Source organism: Neoarius graeffei, chromosome 7 (genome assembly GCF_027579695.1).
Source record: "Neoarius graeffei isolate fNeoGra1 chromosome 7, fNeoGra1.pri, whole genome shotgun sequence".
Lineage (NCBI taxonomy): Eukaryota > Metazoa > Chordata > Actinopteri > Siluriformes > Ariidae > Neoarius > Neoarius graeffei.
This window is the reverse complement of record NC_083575.1, coordinates 4,580,554-4,599,572: the sequence shown is the minus strand read 5'-3', so window position 1 is coordinate 4,599,572 and position 19,019 is coordinate 4,580,554. Positions and strand designations below refer to the sequence as shown.

The window sequence follows — 19,019 nt, the reverse complement described above, 5'->3', positions numbered from 1 at the left end:
ATCTTTCGAAAAGGTACTCTAGACCCTCTTATGCACGCATGTACTGATCGTAAAAGTTCAAATGAGATTGCAACATAAAATGAAGATCACACATTGAGTTGAAGTTTGGTTATTGATTAAGTTTATTATTAAGTTTGATTATTGGTTACTTTTTAATTATAACAGACAATGACAATTTTATCCAAATTAGTTTTTCCTGCCTTCGTCGATTTATTTCCATTTCACATGCATGCAGCTGTTGTAAAGTTCAGTGTGTTTGTGTAGAACTCTCTGACCGTCTGTTCATTACTCGATAATGTAGAAATCATAAAATAGAAATCTATAACAAAGTTTGTGTGAAGAAAACAATAGGGTGCCAAGACTTTTGAACAGTACTGTGTTTGTGAATGTTTTTTTTTTTTTTGTGATATCATCCACCTTGAGGTTTAAAAAATAAAACCCATGCTGCATCATGACAGACAGGATAATGTTTGAGTTTAAAATTGTTTAGTGTGTAGGCTGTGGGTGTTTTATACAGACCTGGCAACCTGTAACTGAATCAGTGCAGCCGGTCAGTCATGATGCAGTGTTTTGTTTTTTTTTAATAAACCTAGAGGTGGATGATATTAAAAAACCCGATCTATAAATATTTTTACAGGACTGTGCTCCTCTGATACCAGAAACAAAGCTCCAGCTCTCTCTGCTCTGAATCTGTTCCGTTCTTTCAGGATTTATCACTCATGTCGCTCCTTGTTGAGTTTTTTATGTCCAAGTTGTTTGAAACCAATCTGGGTTTTCTGTGTCGAATAAGGAAGCTGCTTCACCTGTAAGAAAATCAAACGCTTTCATGAAGGCGCTAACTCGAATACGAGCAGAAAAAAAAAAAAAAAAGAGATTCTTAAGCAAACTCTTCCATCCTCACTTCCAACTTTCTGTTTTTGTAAAATACATTTTAAATACAATCGTGAATTTCTCTGGAGTTTTCAGGCTGAGCTCCTCTCCTCGTATCCTTTAGCCACTCATTTCCTCGTTGTTCTTGAAGCATTTGCTTCTCTTTGTTAACATTTTTTCTTGGTAGCGGGGAGACGGTAACGCCTTTTATCTATTTCTGTTTGAACAAGCAAAAACAGCGCAAAAATTAACCGTAATGAAGACAGATTAAGCCTCGCTTGAATGAAAGACGGTGTCTGTCTGACCCCAGCTGTAATTATCATATGATGCATGACGTCATGCACAAGGGGCCTATAAACAGTACGCGTACCATACTACACCAGCAGGGGGATATAAAATAACTTGCAAAGTAGTAAATGAAACCAAGACTAAAAAAACAGCCAAGACATAATGGTGGATACAAAGTGAGGGACTCTTTTAGGACATGAAATAATAAAAGATCAAAAAGCCTAATTTTTGTGGTGCTAGTTCGTAATATATGCTCATTCCATCTTGCCTGGTCGGGCATGTCGGGGACACATCCCACTTGCCCAAATTCATGTTTTTACTTGCCCCGGGCAATCGGGCAGTCCTTAATGTCGAGCCCTGTCTTGATTCAGAATGTTGTGTGAATGTTGATGGTGGAACAACAGAATGGTTCCCAGTAACTGTTGGTGTCAGGCAAGGGTGTATATGCTCACCGTTGCCTTTTTGATATAGATTGGGTGAAGAAGAATGCTGTCGGTAAGAATGATATGGGGTTTATTGTCGAAAGAAGGAGTTGTTCAAGATACCCACAACAGAGATTGTCAGACTTGGACTATGCTGACGATGTTGCCATCGTAGATGAAACGCAAGAAAGGCTTCAGTATTCCACCAGTCAAATAGAAGAAAAAAAGTGCTAAAGTTGGTCTCCTGCTAAACTCCAAGAAGACAAAAGTCATGTCAGTTGGATGAGAAAAAAAACGCCACTTAGTATAATGATTGATAATAACATCATATTGGAGAACGTGGATAGATTTGTAGATCTCGGAAGCATAGTCAGTTTTAATGGGGACCTAACTTAGGAGGCGGACAGTCGGATAGAGAAGGCAGCTGATACTTACAATAAAATGGAGCCTTTGATGAAACACAAGTCCATCAGTCTAAAATCCAGGACCAGAATATTTCAAGCGGTAGTAATGTCAACACTGTTGGATGGAGCTGAGGCATGGAACATCATCCTAATGGATGAGACGCGACCATCTGCATTTTATAACGGACGTCTAAGAAGGATACTAGGAGTTACTTGGAGAGATCAAGTGACAAATGAAGTATGGAGAAGGACTAAGCAAGTTCCACTTATCACCCACCTTAGAAGAAAGCGACTGACATGGTTTGGTCGTCTGGTAAGAATGCCGCCATCACGCTCGCCACGGAGATTACTGTTGTGGGAGCGGCAGGAGAAGAATTGGGCGTCAAAAATTAAGATGGAAGGATGTACTGTAATTAAGAGATCTAAAAGAGACATCAGTTAATTATGACGAGGCACTGAGTATGGCTGCTAATAGGAAAGAGGGGTTTAATCTTGTATCAGCGCTATGTGGTTCTTCCACAACAGCATAAGAGAGAGAGCGGGAGAGAGAGCCTTTCAGATTTTTCAGGTGTAGGTCATAAAAAGAATTTTCCCCGACACCAAATTATTTTTCTTTAGTGACCGAAAGCTACTGAATTCGAATCAATCAGTGCGTTTACATGCACATAGAGAAACTCGAATTTCTGCCGCTGCTCGACTGAAATCGAAGTTCTAAATGCCATGGAAACACCTTAGCTCGGCTGAAATCGAACCGAACTGGATTTCTCGTAATCGAGCTACACGACCTAGATTATGCGATTGTAGCCGAGCTACTTGGTGCATGTAAACCCTATCGAGCTACGTAGTCGAGCTACTTACTTCAGCACTGCCCCTTCCGGAAGTGACGAGACCACAAGCGGGAAACACAACAGCCTCGGTCGGCATGACAACGAATCATGACAACGGCATCTTTTCTTTTTGTGGCATTGTTTGCACTGTTAAAATTTAGCTCACTTACTGTATCACCAAATACATCTGTACAGCTGTTGCATAGCTGTGAATTGTGTACATAAACAAGTCACTGTATTTGTGTGTGTGTGTGTGTGTGTGTGTGTGTGTGTGTGTATATATATGTGTGTATATATATATATGAAATGGGCTACTGGAACAAGACATCGATGGACGAGGACAGAAAATACGGATTTGCTGGAATGCTACTATACAAGCAATCCCAGAGAGAGGGGATACATGCAGCGAATGTGGGACCATTGGATACTTCGAAACCCACAATCAAGGCTAACAAAGAAACAGCTATTAGCCCAGTGTTCCAACATCCATAATCGAAATCTGCTATCACAACTAGAGATTAATGAAATACAACAACGATGCTACGGCAAGGGGGAGCCAGGAAGACAGGTCAGCGGGGAGATGTCATCATCCCCACAACCAGAGATTGGGTACCAAGCCCCAACAGCTAACAGCCTCAACACAAGAGCTGCTGACCTGAGAAGGAAGATCGTGACCCAACTGGAAACCTGGAGCCCCCAACAAATACCGAAGCTGAGTTGCCAAGTACCTTCAGAAGATCTACTAGTAGATGTGAATGCTGCTCTGAAGACAATCTCCACAAGAACCATCACTGAGACCAACAAGCTGATACACAGTACAGCAACAGTAATCATGGAGATGCTTGGACACAAGGTGGGCTCGGGACATAACAAACAGTATCCACCATGGAAGAGACGATTAGAGGCCAAGATAAAGGCAGCAAGGAGAGAAGTTAGCCAGCTAGCTGAACTACAGAAAGGGAACATGGTGAATAAAGGGGCGCCCAGGAAGTACAACTCACTCTCCATACCAGAGGCACTCGAAACTGCCAAACAGCGACTAACAGCTCTGGCCACCCGGTTGAGGAGATACACCAAGGAAGGAGAGGCCAGGAGAATAAACAAGCTGTTCTCCACTGAACCAGCCAGGGTGTACTCTCAATGGCAGGGGAACAACAACCGGTCAGACCCACCAAGAGCTGAGGTGGAAAAATACTGGAAAGACATATGGGAAAGAAAGGCATCACACAACACCGATGCCCAATGGTTAGTGGACCTAAGAGCTGACCACAGCAACCTCCCAGAACAAGAACCAGTAACCATCTCAATGGCAGACGTCCAAGAAAGAGTGTCAAAGATGAAGAGCTGGACAGCACCAGGCCCCGATATGATCCATACGTACTGGCTGAAGAAGCTAACTGCACTCCATGAATGCCTAGCAGCACAGATGAACCAGCTGCTGAGGGATGGAACCCACCCAGAATGGCTAACCCAAGGCAGGACAGTCCTAATCATGAAGGACCCCCAGAAGGGACCCATCCCATCCAACTACCGGCCAATTACCTGTCTCTGCACAACATGGAAGGCCCTGTCAGGCATCATTGCGGCAAAAATGAGTAAGCATGTGGCTCAATACATGAGCGAGGCACAGAAAGGGATTGGCAGTAACACCAGAGGAGCCAGGCACCAGCTACTGGCCGATAGAACAGTCGCCCGAGACTGTAAGAAGAGACAGACCAACCTGTGCACTGCCTGGATTGACTACAAGAAAGCCTACGACTCAATGCCACACACATGGATACTGGAATGTCTGGAACTGTATAAGATCAACAGGAACCTAAGGACCTTCATACAGAACTCAATGGAAATGTGGAAGACAACCCTAGAGGCCAACTCAAAACCCATTGCCCAAGTCAACATCAAGTGCGGCATATACCAAGGAGATGCGCTATCACCACTGCTGTTCTGCATAGGCCTGAACCCCCTCAGTCAGATCATCACGAAGAGCGGCTACGGGTACCGATTCCGTAGTGGGGCAACAATCAGCCACCTGCTCTACATGGATGACATCAAGCTGTATGCCAGGAATGAGCGAGAAATAGACTCGCTGATCCACACCACCCGGATCTACAGCGATGACATAGGGATGTCATTCGGATTGGACAAGTGTGGCCGGATGGTCTCAAATAGAGGCAAGATGATCCGGACTGAAGGGATTGACCTACCAGAGGGCAACATGGGTGATATCCAAGACAGCTACAAGTACCTTGGCATCCCACAGGCTAATGGAAACCATGAAGAGGCCACAAGGAAGTCAACCACAGCCAAATACCTCCAGAGAGTACGGCAGGTCCTGAAAAGTCAGCTGAATGGTAAAAACAAGGTCCGAGCCATCAACATGTACGCACTACCAGTCATCAGATACCCCGCTGGTATCATAAACTGGCCAAAGGAGGAGATAGAAGCCACAGATATCAAGACTAGAAAGCTCCTCACCATGCATGGAGGGTTCCACCCCAAGTCCAGCACCCTGAGACTATACACTAAGCGGAAAGAGGGAGGCCGAGGGCTAGTGAGCGTCAAGACCACGGTCCAGGATGAAACATCGAAAATCCGAGAATACATCAGAAAGATGGCCCCAAAGGATGAACTGCTAAGTGAATGTCTCAGGCAGCAGAACCCTGATGAGAGTGCAGAGGAGGAGGAGGAACAGACAACCTGGAGAGACAAACCCCTACATGGCATGTACCACCGTCAGATAGAGGAAGTGGCTGATATCAAGAAATCCTACCAGTGGCTGGATAATGCAGGACTGACAGACAGCACAGAGGCACTAATCATGGCAGCACAAGAACAGGCCATAAGCACAAGAGCCATAGAGGCCAGGATCTACCAGAGTAGATCAGACCCAAGATGCAGACTGTGCAAAGAAGCCCCTGAAACAGTCCAGCACATAGTAGCGGGGTGTAAGATGCTAGCTGGATCAGCGTACATGGAGAGGCACAACCAAGTGGCTGGGATAGTATACAGGAACATCTGCAACCAGTATGGAATAGAAATACCCAAGTCCCAATGGGCCATACCACAGAAGGTGGTTGAGAACAACAGGGCCAAGATTCTGTGGGACTTCAGCTTCCAGACTGACAAACAGATCCTGGCTAACCAACCGGACATAGTGGTGGTGGACAAAGAGCAGAAGAGGGTGGTGGTGATAGATGTGGCGATCCCAGCTGACGCCAACATCAGGAAGAAGGAACATGAGAAACTTGAGAAGTATCAAGGGTTGAAAGAGCAGCTGGAACGGATGTGGAAGGTCAAGGGTTGCGTGGTCCCCGTGGTAGTGGGGGCACTTGGGGCAGTAACCCCCAAACTGGGAGAGTGGCTCCAGCAAATCCCAGGAACAACATCTGAAGCCTCAGTCCAGAAGAGCGCAGTCCTAGGAACATCGAAGATACTGCGCAGAACCCTCAAACTCCCAGGCCTCTGGTAGAGGACCCGAGCTTGAGGATGACATGGATACCACCCCCCCGCCGGGGGTGAGAAGGAGATTTTTTTATATATATGTGTGTGTGTGTGTATATATATATATATATATATAAAAAATATATCGCTAGCGCCACCAACAGCTCAAGTCTCAGGTACATTTCTGGTCCGATTTTCAAAAACTTGGTATCCCTGGAATCCTTGGGCCAAGCCGAATATATATATATATATATATATATGTGTGTGTGTGTGTGTGTGTGTGTGTGTGTGTGTATATGTATGTGTATATATATATATATATATATGTGTCCAACATCTGAAGAATGTCAATAAAAACAAAACAATTGAACTTTTTGTGTTTATTAAGACATAAATTAAATTGTAAGCAAAAAAAAAAAATTTTTTTGTAAGCAAAAAATGGACTTTAGAAAAATATACAATTGTGCAAAATAAGTTGTCTTACAAAACAGCGGTCTGCGCAGGACAGTTTGTAGCCATACAGTCTGTTAGAGCAAGCCTAACAGCTTGAGCACGGAACTTGTGAACACGGAACTGCCAGTGTTGCCAGATTGGGCAGATTTAAGTGCATTTTGGCGGATTTGAACATGTTTTGGGCTGGAAAACGTCAGCAGTATCTGGCAACGCTGCTGATAACTTTGTTTATACTCTTGAATAGCTCTTCTTCATGACGACAACCGGAAGTGTACCAACACGATGGGGCGTGTAGCGCCACCTGTGGCTCGGGTGCACAATGTACCTCACACAATAGCTTGAATTCCTTGTGTGCATGTAGGATTGGATTTCTCTGGCACCCCTGCTGGGACCCTTAGCTCGATTACCGACAGTAGCTCGATTTGGATGTGCATGTAAACACACTGACAGACTTCCAATTTTATTAGGATTTTTTAATAGAACAATTAATGAATTTATCTCCACGCGTTCCTAAATTCTCGGCTATTTTTTCCTGCTTCACCATGACCCAATTCAAGATACTACGTCATGCATCACATCACATGGTGGGTAGAGTGGTCCCAAAATTTTTTTTTTTTAGGATTTTGTTACGACCACCTTACCTTTTTTTTTTTTACATTGCCTAAAAGAAGTTATTGTGCGAAATTTGGTTAAGATTGAACAATGTTTAGAGGTGCCACAAAGCCATTAAAGTTTTCACTCAAGACACAATATAAAATAATGTGGCTTATTAACTGTTTCATATTAATACAAACAATACAGTAATATAACTTCCTGTGTTCAAAGTAACAATAGCTATTACTTGTCTGTGATTTTCTAAACCCTTCGGTATTCTGGTATCTTGTGGAGATAAAAGAACACACTAAGGACTTCCCGAGCAGAAGGAAGCTTTCTCCCAGACAGTTCCTTGGAAGTGGGACCAATTAACCAAACATAATTGTCCTTTCTGGTTTTGTGCTTTGCACCACCGGTACTACTTGTATTACTGTTGCTCGCCATCTGAAAAACATAGAAAGAAAAACATTCACAACTTCATCAGCATATTACGATCAGTGCTCGTTGTTTAAAGGGGAACAGAGGGCAATATATAGAGTAAATATAACAATAAAACACACATTAACGAACCTTATTCAAGACTTACAAAAGTTTTTTGTTCTAAGGTTGGAAAGTTATAGTGTTTTGAAAGTAGCTCGAGCAAACTATTTCCGCAGTTTGAACAGCCCGCCATGATATTAATTTTATCCAATCAGAATGCACGTTCATTTTCTCTGCGTAACACTCATGACGTATGTATGTGCCCAGTTGTGTTGGCTCATTGAGGTTGGGAATAGCACGTGTGAATCGGAAAGCAGGATGAATTGTAAGTGATCGGCTACACAATGCCACAGTGTGTTGCTTTCGGGTGTAATAACAGGACCGATGGAAAGCATAACGATCCTCCAGACATGTCTTTTCACTCGTTTCCGCTGAAAAACACCAAGCGAGTTCGAGCTTTCTTCTCTTCTTTCGTCATCACCGGAGTCGAGAGTACCTCTCCTAGGTTCAAACTGGTACCCTTCTAAGCCATAGCCTGCTTGCAGTGTGTCTTGCGGGATCTCTTCGTACGATTCGACAGAGCTGTCGCTTTCACTTGATGCGCCCGACGCCATGATTACACGCTTCTCTCCTAGTGCAGTGGGTAGGGCCGACGTCACGGTCTTTTAAAAATGGCGACTCTTGTGCCGTTTAGCGTACCGACTATTATATTTACAATTACCAAGATATTTCGTTGTTTTCTAGTATATAAATTTGATAGAATACTTAAGAATACATTACTTTGTCACATCAGCAACTGTATATATTATATTTGGTACCCCTTTAAGAACCCCTTAGTGCATGAAAGTTAACCTTCTATCAGTCTATAAACTCTTCCTGCCTCTTCTTTTTCATAGAAGTGGCATATTCCCTCTAGAACTGGGGGTTTGAGATCTTCTCTGCAACAGTCTACGCACCAACTAATGTTAATGGCTTAACCCGATTTGCAACCTCGTGTGGCACCTCTAAATATTAACCAATTTTTCTGAAATTTTGCTTGTTGCCGCCTTTGAGCCTATGTAAAAAAATGGTAGGGTGGTCGGAATGTTTTTGGTAAAAAAAAAATTTTCCCCATACATTTCGGGACCACCCTAGTGGTGTGCTTTCCCCGTTCACGCAAGGCATTGTGGGATACAAATTTGAAACAGGAGAGAAAAACAGAGGACGTGAGTGTGTGAATAAAACGTGAAAGACCGACTACAGTAATGGAAAGAAAGCGAGAAGAAAAGACGTTATGTTCTATCCGAAGGAAAGGAAACGCAGGACCAAACTAATAAATATGGGCGCTCAGCGAGCACCTCGGTGTGATCAGCTGTTCGTTTAGCGACAGAATGATGGAACTGTCAGTGCACGCTCAAAGGCAAACCTGTAGATGGCAGTAATGCAACACTGTGGATGCCAGCTGCTGTAAAACCCAAAAGAAGAAGGTAAATCTGCGCATGCGCACACGGACTTCCTCTGTCTGCTTGACTGCACCAAGCGAGCGATTTCATGCACATTATTTGCTTTAATCCCCTCAAATTAAATAACTTCCCAGCCACAGAACGGCCTGATATTTTGTGAGATATTACAGAAATAAGCACATAATCACAATGACCACATTTCAGACGGAACTAAATTTCACCGACTTTATGAAATCAAAAGGCCGTCTCGCTTTCGCTCTCGAAGGAGTTTTATTTAATGAGTAAAATCATTTCATGATCGCGTTAAAACTGTTCTTGGGACAAATAAACTGAATTTAGGAACAGAACAGTTTTATTGGGACTTATTGCATTTATTTTACATCAGCACGTCTAAATAAATCTCCGGATCAGGATGAGACGCTCCTCAGGCGAAGGAGGTTTATTTATATCCCACATTTCACACACGGAAATCCGTCCAAGTGAGCAGAGGAGAGAAAAATATGATGCTAAAGATAAGAAATGAGGAGTTGTTGAGGATTTGTGAGGGATTTATGAATGGGGTATATACACTCGAATGCTAATTGGATTAAACATTCTCAAGTGGTATTTGTGTAATGAGCGAGGGTGTGGCCTAAAGTCATTAACACCCTATATTAAGGTGTGCATAATTATTAGGCAGCTGCTTTATCTTGGGCAAAACAACCTGATAAAGAGATTTAACAGACACTGAAAAGGCAAAAATTGTAAAATGCCTATCAGAGGGATGCAGTGCTGTTGAAACGCGACCACAGAGCAATCAAACGTTTTGTTGCAAATAGTTGACAGACGCAAATTAACTGCAAAAGACTTGAGACGGATTAAACATGAAGGTACCAGGAACCCGCTATCCTCCAGTGCCACCATATTCCACAACTGCAACCTACCTGGAGTGTCCAGAAGAACAAGGTGTTCGGTGCTCAGAGACACGGCCAAGGTAAGGAAGGCCGAAACACGAACACCACTAAACAAGACTCGCAAGTTGAAACGTCAAGATTGGGCCAAGAAATATCTGAAGACAGATTTTTTCAAAGGTTTGATGGACGGATGAAATGAGAGTGACTCTTGATGGACCAGATGGATGGGCCCATGCCTGGATAACTAACGGACACACAGCACCACTTCGACTCAGACGCCAGCAAGGTGGAGGAGGGGTGCTGGTATGGGCTGCTGTTTTTAAAGATGAGCTAGTTGGACCGTTTCGGGTTGAAGACGGACTTAAAACTGACTCCCAAACCTCCTGCCAGTTTCTTCAAGTAGTGGTCCAGGAAGAAGTCTGCATCATTCAAGAAGGCCATGATTTTTATGCAGGACAGCACACTCGCATGCATCCAAGTACTCCACTGCTTGGTGAGCCAGCAAAGGCCGAGTAATGACCCGGCCCCCTTCCTCATCTGACTTAAACCCTACTGAGAACTTGTGGGCCCTTCTTCAACGTGAGGGAAGACAGTACACCACTCTGAACAGCAACTCCATGGATGGAAGGCTCATGGCAGGTATTGAAAAGAAGGGCGGCTATATCGGTCACTGGATATTTTTGAAATGCCAAAAGTGTTTTATTAATTCTAACTTGTTTATTTGTTACATTTAGTCTAAAAATTTAAATAAACAAGTGAGAAGGGAAAATTTTAGCTTTTCGTTTAGTTGCATAATAATTCCGCACACTCCGTGTTGCTGAATAATCGTGGACGCTTTTTTATATATTCCCCTGAGAAAGCCGAAACTCCCTTTTCCTTTGTTAAACGTTCAGGTTTTAGGTTCATTAACAGTTTGGATTGACTGAGAGCGCTGTGTTTTGTTCAACAATAAAATTAATCCTCAGGAATACAGTGGTATGCAAAAGTTTGGGCACCCCTGGTCACAATTGCTGTTACTGTGAACAGTTCAGCAAGTTGAAGATGAAATGATCTCCAAAAGGCATAAAGTTAAAGATGACTCATTGCCTTTATATTTTAAGCAAAAACAATTTCTTATTTTCATCTTTTACATTTTCAAAATGACAAAAATGGAAAAGGGCCTGAAGCAAAAGTTTGGGCACCCTGCATGGTTAGTACCTAGTAACACCCCCTTTGGCAAGTATCACAGCTTGTAAACACTTTTTGTAGCCAGCTAATAATCTTTCAGTTCTTACCTGGGGGATTTTCACACATTCGTCCTTGCAAAAGGCTTCCAGTTCTACAAGTTTCCTGGGCTGTCTTGCATGCACTGCTCTTTTGAGATCTATCCACAGATTTTCAATGATGTCAGGTCAGGGGACTGTGAGGGCCCGGGCAAAACCTTCAGCTTGGGCCTCTTGAGGTATTCCATTGTAGATCTTGAGGTGTGTTTTGGATCATCGTCTTATTGTAGGACCCATCCTCTTTTTAACTTCAACTTTTTTACAGATGGTGTGATGTTTGCTTCCAGACTTTGCTGGTCTTTATTCGAATCCATGCTTCCCTCGACCAATGAAATGTGCCCTGTGCCGCTGGCTGCAACACAACCCCAAAGCATGATCGATCCACACCCATGCTTCAGAGTCGGAGAGGTGTTCTTTTCCTGGAATTTGGCACCCTTTTTTCTCCAAACATACTTTTGCACATTGTGGCCAAAAAGTTCTATTCTGATTTCATCAGTCCACAGGACTTGTTTCCAAAATGCATCAGGCTTATTTAGATGTTCATTTGCAAACTTCAGACGCTGAATTTTGTGGCTCGGACGCAGGAAAGGGTTTCTTCTGATGACTCTCCCATGAAGGTCATATTTGTTCAGGTGTCACTGCATAGTAGAACAGTGCACCACCACTCCAGGGTCTGCTAAATCTTTCTGAAGGTCTTTTGCAGTCAAACAGGGTTTTTATTTGCCTTTCTAGCAATCCAACGAGCAGTTCTTTAAGAAAGTTTTCTTCATCTTCCAGACCTCACCTTGATCTCCACTGTTTCTGTTCCCTGCCATTTCTTAATAACATTACGATCTGAGGAAACAGCTACCTGAAAACACTTTGCTATGTTCTTGTAGCCTTCTCCTGCTTTGTGAGCATCAATTATTTTATTATTCAGAATGCGAGGGAGTTGCTTAGAGGAGCCTGTTGATTTTAGGGACAAGTTTGAGGAGTCAGAGAATTTATACAGCTTTGAAATCTGCATCATGTGACCTTTCCTAACGAAGAATTTGAACAAGCCACAGCTCAATAAGCTAATTAAGGTCTGGAACCTTGGGAAAAGTTACCTGAGAACTCAAATGTATTGGGGTGCGCAAACTTTTTCGCATGGTGTTCCTTTTCTTTTTTCACTCTCCAATTGTACAAAACAAAAATAATTCACAAGTCTTGCAGAAAACGCTGACAAGAAATGTGTCGTCATGCCTTTTGGTGATCAGTTCATCTTCTGCTCACTTAACTATTCACAGTAACAGACATTTTCAGCAAGGGTGCCCAAACTTTTGCATGCCACTGTACAAGTTGCCTAATAATTGTGCACAGAGTGTAGATATAGACATGTACACATCAGATTCTGTATCAGACTCAGGAATTTGGCACCGGAGGACCCTTAAAATTCTTCAGCAAGCCTGCGGCAATGAAGCAATCAGCGAGCGAGGTGGTGTAGCGCGGTGGTTTTGAGTGGCATTCAGGCTTGACGCACTGAGGATGTCAGCAGCTTCCTTCATGGTGATCACAGAACCGTTCCTGAGTTGGACCCAAGTTTCAGGTCCGGAGTGAGATTTCAAATGCGTGTTTAAAAACGTGTGTAACGCAGGCCTTGACGTTGACAGTGCGATGTCACGTGACTCCTGAGAGTTACTGCTCGCTCCTGCTGCATGTGCATGACATCACGTCGCAGCACTGCATTCCTTCGCAACAGGAACCCTCCAACACCGTTCCGATCACAACTCCTATCAAGTCGGGACAAAAAAAAACTTTCCTGAGGAATTATGCCTCAAAAAAAAAAAAATTTGTATTTGAGAAATGTTTGGTCGTCAGTAAAGAAAGCTACAGGTGACATCAGAGACGTTTTTCCGAGCAAAAAAACATCATGAAGGTTGTGATGAAGGGTCCAGAAGAACTGAAGCTGGTTCTGTTCTGCTCAGGAAAACTTCCAGCTCGTTTCATTTTCACACTTTATTAAATAAAAGATCATCACACCCAACGAAATATTTATTTAGTTTGATGCACATTGTAGTATTTTTCTTTTCGGAAGAAAGATTTAATTTTATTTCATTTTAACCCTGACGATTTTAATTCGACCTAAAAGTGACAAACTCTTAAAAATTGTGGGCGTGTCAGATTGCATCATGCTTGGCACAGAGGTGGTGCGAGAAAGCGTGTAAGAACAACGGGGTGAAGCTTTGTGTGTGTGTGTGTGTGTGTGTGTGTGTGTGTGTGTTGTAGCTGAATTCAGACCTGCAGCCGTTCATGAAGAGTGGTTCCGACCCAGTCGTCTTCTCTCTGGATTCGGCTCCTGTGGTTTTCCACCAGCTGATCGTCGGACCCGACAGGTGGACGCACCAGTTCCAGCAGGTATCCCACAGCGCTGCAGAATCCTGCACTCTGATTGGTCAGAAGTCGTTGGTTAATGTTCTGTAACAGCAGCTCTGGCACTAGTGCAGGTTTATGTTCTCACATGTTCTCGCTCCACCTCCACGTAAGCGTTGACGTTTCCTGAGGAGACGTTTATGTCCTGTTTACAGAAGGAGTCTCCAGTGTCGGCGCTCTGAAACGTTCCAAGGTGGAGCTGGAACATTCGTTTTTCCGACGTCTTCAGGATGGAGGAGTTTATCATTTCTCAGGAAAAGCCATGAATCTTTATTGATTGACCTCTCTCTCTCTCTCTCTCTCTCTCTCTCTCTCTCTCCAGGCCCAGAGCTTGAGCACGCAGACGGATTACTCCACGGTGAGTGTGTTTTATTCACATTCAGGTTTTATTCAGTCATGTGCAAATGTTTACACACCCTTGAAAGGGATGAAATGGAGAAGAGCTTGGACAAATGTACAACTCTCTGAACGTTCTCTCAGAAACTGCGTGACCTTTGTTCGGCTTTATGGGACAATGGACAGGCACGTGGAAGGAGAAGATGGAAAACAAAGTTGCCTGCAGAACGAACAAATTTAAACATTTTCTACATTAAAAAAAAAGTAAAATAAAGTGTACAGTCAGTATTTAATGTGACAATCCTTTACTTTTTAAAAGGAAAAGTTCTCTGAGACTCTGATGGTGCCTCGCCTCGTTTTCATTAAAATCACACTAAAAAAAAAAAATACTGCAAAGTCTGGGCTCAAAGAAATCGGGGGAAGTTTTGGGGTAATTGGGGAATTCATGTGAAATACGATCAATGAGCATCTCGCCGTCCCACTCTCTCACTGTCTCGCCGTCCCACTCTCTCACTGTCTCACCGTCCCACTCTCTCACTGTCCCAGTCTCCCACTGTCTCATTGTCCCACTGTCCCAGTCTCCCACCATCCCACTCTCTCATGGTCTCACACTTTCACCATCCCACTCTCACTCTGTTTCACTGTTCCACTCTCTCATAATCTCACTGTTCCACTCTCTCACTATCTCACTCTGTCTCTCTACTGTCCCATCATCCCACTCTCTCACCGTCCCTCTCTCTCACCATCCCACTCTCTCAGCATCCCACCGTCCCACTCTCTCACCGTCCCCCTCTCTCACCATCCCACTCTCTCATCATCTCACTGTCCCACTCTCTCACTATCCCACTCTGTCTCTCTCACTCACTGTCCCATCATCCCACTCTCTCACCGTCCCAGTCTCTCACCATTCCACACTCTCTCTCACCGTCCCACTCTCTCATCATCTCACTGTCTCACTGTTCCACTCTCTCACCGTCTCACCATCCCACTTGTCCCACTCTCTCACCATCTCACTGTTCCACACTCTCCCACTCTCTCACTGTCTCACCATCCCACTGTCTTTCACACTCACTGTCCCTACCCCACTCTCACCGTCCCACTCTCACTCTCTCCCCATCCCCCTCTCTCACTGTCCCATTCTCCCACTGTCTCACTGTCCCACTCTCTCCCCATCCCACTCTCTCCCTGTCCCATTGTCCCACTCTCTGTTCCCCCATCCCATTGTCCCACTCTCTCACTGTTCCATTGTCTCACTGTCCCACTCTCTCACCATCCCACTCTGTCTCTCTCTCACCATTCCACTCTCTCACTGTCCCACCATCTCCCCGTCCCACTCTCTCTCTGTCCCCCATCCCATTGTCCCACTCTCTCACTGTCTCATTCTGTGTCCCACTGTATGTCTCTCTCTCTCACCATCCCACTATCTCACCGTTCCACTCTCACTCTCTTACTGTCCCACTCAGTCTCATTATCTCACCGTCCCACTCTCTCACTGTCTGACCATCCCACTTTCCCACTCTGTCCCACTCTCTCACCGTCCCACCCTCTCACCATCCTACTCTTTGTCCCACTCTCTCACTGTCCCTGCCCCACTGTCTCACCATCCCACTCTCTCACTATCTCAGCATCCCACTGTCTCACTCTCTCACCGTACCACACTCTGTGTCTCACTGTCCCAATCTCTCACCATCCCACTCTCTCATTGTCTCACCATCCCACTTTCACTGTCCAATTGTCACTCTCTCACTGTCATACCGTCCCACTGTCTCGCGCTCTCACTGTCCTACTCACTCTCTGTATCCCTCTCTCACCGTCTCACTCTCATTGTCTCATCATCCCACTCTTTCTGTCTCACTCTCACCGTCCCACTGTCTCACCGTCTCACTATCTCAATATCCCACTCTCTCTCTCACCGTTCCACTCTCTCACCGTCTCTCTCCCTCTCTCACCGTTCCACTCTCTCACTGTCCCGCTTTCTCACACTCACCATCACACTCTCTGACTGTCTCACTATCTCAACATCCCACTCTCATTGTCTCACCGTCTCTCTCTCTCTCTCTGTCTCACTGTTCCACTCTGTCTCACTGACCCGCTCTCTTACCATCTCACTCTCACACTGTCTCACCATCTCACCATCTCACTGATCCGCTCTCTTACTGTCTTACCGTCCCACTGTACCACTCTCTGACTCTCTCACTGTCTCACCATCTCTCTCTCACTCTCTCCATCCCACACGCTCCCCATCCCACTCTCTCTCCCATTCTCACCGTCCCACACTCCCACTGTCTCACACTCTCCCCGTCCCACTCTCTCACTGTCCCCGTCCCACTGTCTGTCTCTCACTATCCCAATCTCTCTCACTGTCCCATTCTCTCACCATCTCACTCCCTCAACTTCCCACTCTCATTCTTACTGTCCCACTCTCTCCCCATCCCTCACTCTCACCGTCCCACTCTCTCACTGTTCCACTGTCCCACCATCTCACCATCTCACTCTTGCATCTCTCTCTTTCTCACATCCCTCTCTCTATCTCACTGTCCCACTCTGTCTCACCATCTCACTTTCTCACCATCTCACCCTCCTACTGTCTCACCATCCCACTCTCTGTCTCACTGTCCCACTGTTTCACTGTCCCACCATCCCACTCTCTCACTGTCCCTGTCCCACCTTCTCTGTCTCACCTTCCCACACACTCTCTCATTGTCTCACCATCGCACACTCTTGCTGTCCTCGTCTCATTGTCCCACCATCCCACTGTCTCACTCCCACTCTCACCATCCCACTCTCTCTCACTGTCCCACTTTCTCACAGCCTCACCGTCCGACTCTCACACTGTCTCACCATCCCACTGTCCCACTCTCTGATTCTCTCACTGTCCCACTCACCCACCGTCTCACTCTCTCACCATTCCACTGTTTCACTCTCTCACACTCGTGTCCTCTCTCATTCTTTCACTCTTTTTTCCTTTATTCTGTCCTTCACTGTCACTCTTTTTCTCACACACATTTATCACTTTTCATTTTCTTTTCTTTTTTTTATTTTACATTCTTTCATTCTCATTATTTAATTTCCTGTTGATTTCTTTCTTTCTTTCTTTCTTTCTTTCTTTCTTTCTTTCTTTCTTTCTTTCTTACATTTATTCATTCGGCCTGGCACAGAAAAAAAAAACTGCGCAAAAATGGAAGTTTTGACCCAAAACAATTTTAATATTCTAGCATTTTACTAATTATATTAATGGTTATGATCATTAGAAAGTGATTTTAAATGTGATTTTTCTTCTGGCGTGTGCCGGTCACTGCACGTGCTCAGGAACGTACAGCAGCGTCAGCAGTGGAGATGTCGGCCATGTGGAGCTCAGACACGATTTTTAGCAGGATTACATGAAGAAAGGTTCAGTTCAGTTTGGATCATTATTTTAAAATGGAAGTAAGGGGCGTCGTGGCTAAGGCGCCATACCATAAATCCGGGGACCTGGGTTCGATTCCGACCCGAGGTCACATCCCGATCCCTCCCCGTCTCTCTCTCCCACTCATTTCCTGTCTCTACATGGTCCTATCCAGTAAAGGTGAAAAAAGCCCCCAAAAATATATTTAAAAAAAAAATGGAAGTGATTCAGAAGAGTTCCATCATACAGCGCCTCAGAACAAAGGGGTACAAACTTTTGCACTTAAAGGTCCCATGGCATGGTGGTTTGTTGATGCTTTAAACGGGCTCGTGGAGGTTTCCGGATGTTATATCCACAGCCTTTCTCGAAATGAACCCTCGGCACGTAGAGATAGCCTCCTGGGAGAAAGCCCCATTTCGGCGCTTTTCCCAGTGCGTCGTTTTGCTAATGAGAAGCAGGAGGCGGGGAAGGGTAGAGGGTGGGGGCGTGCCATAGGGGGAGGGGCTGCCGTCTGCCTCCCAAGCCGGCCGAGAGCGCTCCTCGTCGGGCACGGCCAGGCGGGCGAATGCCCTGGTCCATCCGCCCTGTCTAAAAAAAAAAATGGTACAACTCGAGCCCATGGTAAAACTGGGACTTTGTCATTTTTTTTTCCGCATGAGGCCTATGGTAAAACTGCACTTCCAGGAGGGGCTGCCGTCTGCCTCCCAAGCCGGCTGAGAGCGCTCCTCGTCGGGCACGGCCAGGCGGGCGAATGCCCTGGTCTGTCCGCCCTGTCTAAAAAATGGTACAACTCGAGCCCATGTACCTGGCTAACTGCAGGAAGCGGTTAGCTGCACAGCTAATGTAGCCATTGCAAGGCTAACGCACCGATTTTAAAACACAGCAAAACGACTTAACAGTTATACACGTACTTGTTCGGTGTTTGTGGCTGATGCGGCAGGGATGCTTGGTACGGACCCAGGCTTCAGTGACAGTTGATGTGCAAAACCTGCCCTGTACTGTCCCAAGTTGTGGAAACATTCATCAGGAAAATGCCTCCGACAAACGTACACCGTCTTAGGTAGACTCGACGGCGTATTATTGGAGTAAATAAAATTAAGCCACTGCGTCTTCAGGGGCTCTGCCGTCGGCAGTAAAAACAGACTCCTTTCTGTGTTGTCACATCCATGTACAGCGCAATTTCTATGTTGTGTCTTCTATGGGCTCCTCACTACAAAATGTAGTCATGTGTTCTGCGCATGCGCAGTAGGCTTCGCACATGCGCAGTAGGCTTGGTAGGACAAACAGCAACTTTTGAGTTGGGCGGGCAATCCATACAGTGGGTGGGAATCCAGAGGGGGGGCGTGGGGATCATCTCCCTTGCTGACGTAGTAAAGGGAAGAGCTTATCAACGCGCCGTTTTGACGCGCCATTCTCAAATGTTGGGCATAGTTTGGTTTACACATTATGAAATTTCTAGCCACTGGGGTGACTTAAGAAGGTCAGAGGAACTCATTTTAACGTTAAAAAACCTCAGAAAGTGAAAATTTCA

The 19,019-nt window shown here is 45.0% G+C and overlaps 1 protein-coding gene across 4 annotated transcripts in view; it reads left to right on the top strand.

The window, feature by feature from the left end:
* pdss2 (prenyl (decaprenyl) diphosphate synthase, subunit 2) overlaps positions 1–19,019 on the top strand; it is a 75,414-nt gene that overhangs the window by 52,430 nt on the left and 3,965 nt on the right. For all 4 annotated transcript variants that reach the window (XM_060925176.1, XM_060925174.1, XM_060925173.1 and 1 more), the window contains 2 exons: positions 13,624–13,752; positions 14,090–14,125. In XM_060925176.1, the coding sequence (XP_060781159.1) occupies positions 13,624–13,752; positions 14,090–14,125 (165 nt within the window). The remainder of the gene's footprint in view (positions 1–13,623; positions 13,753–14,089; positions 14,126–19,019) is intronic.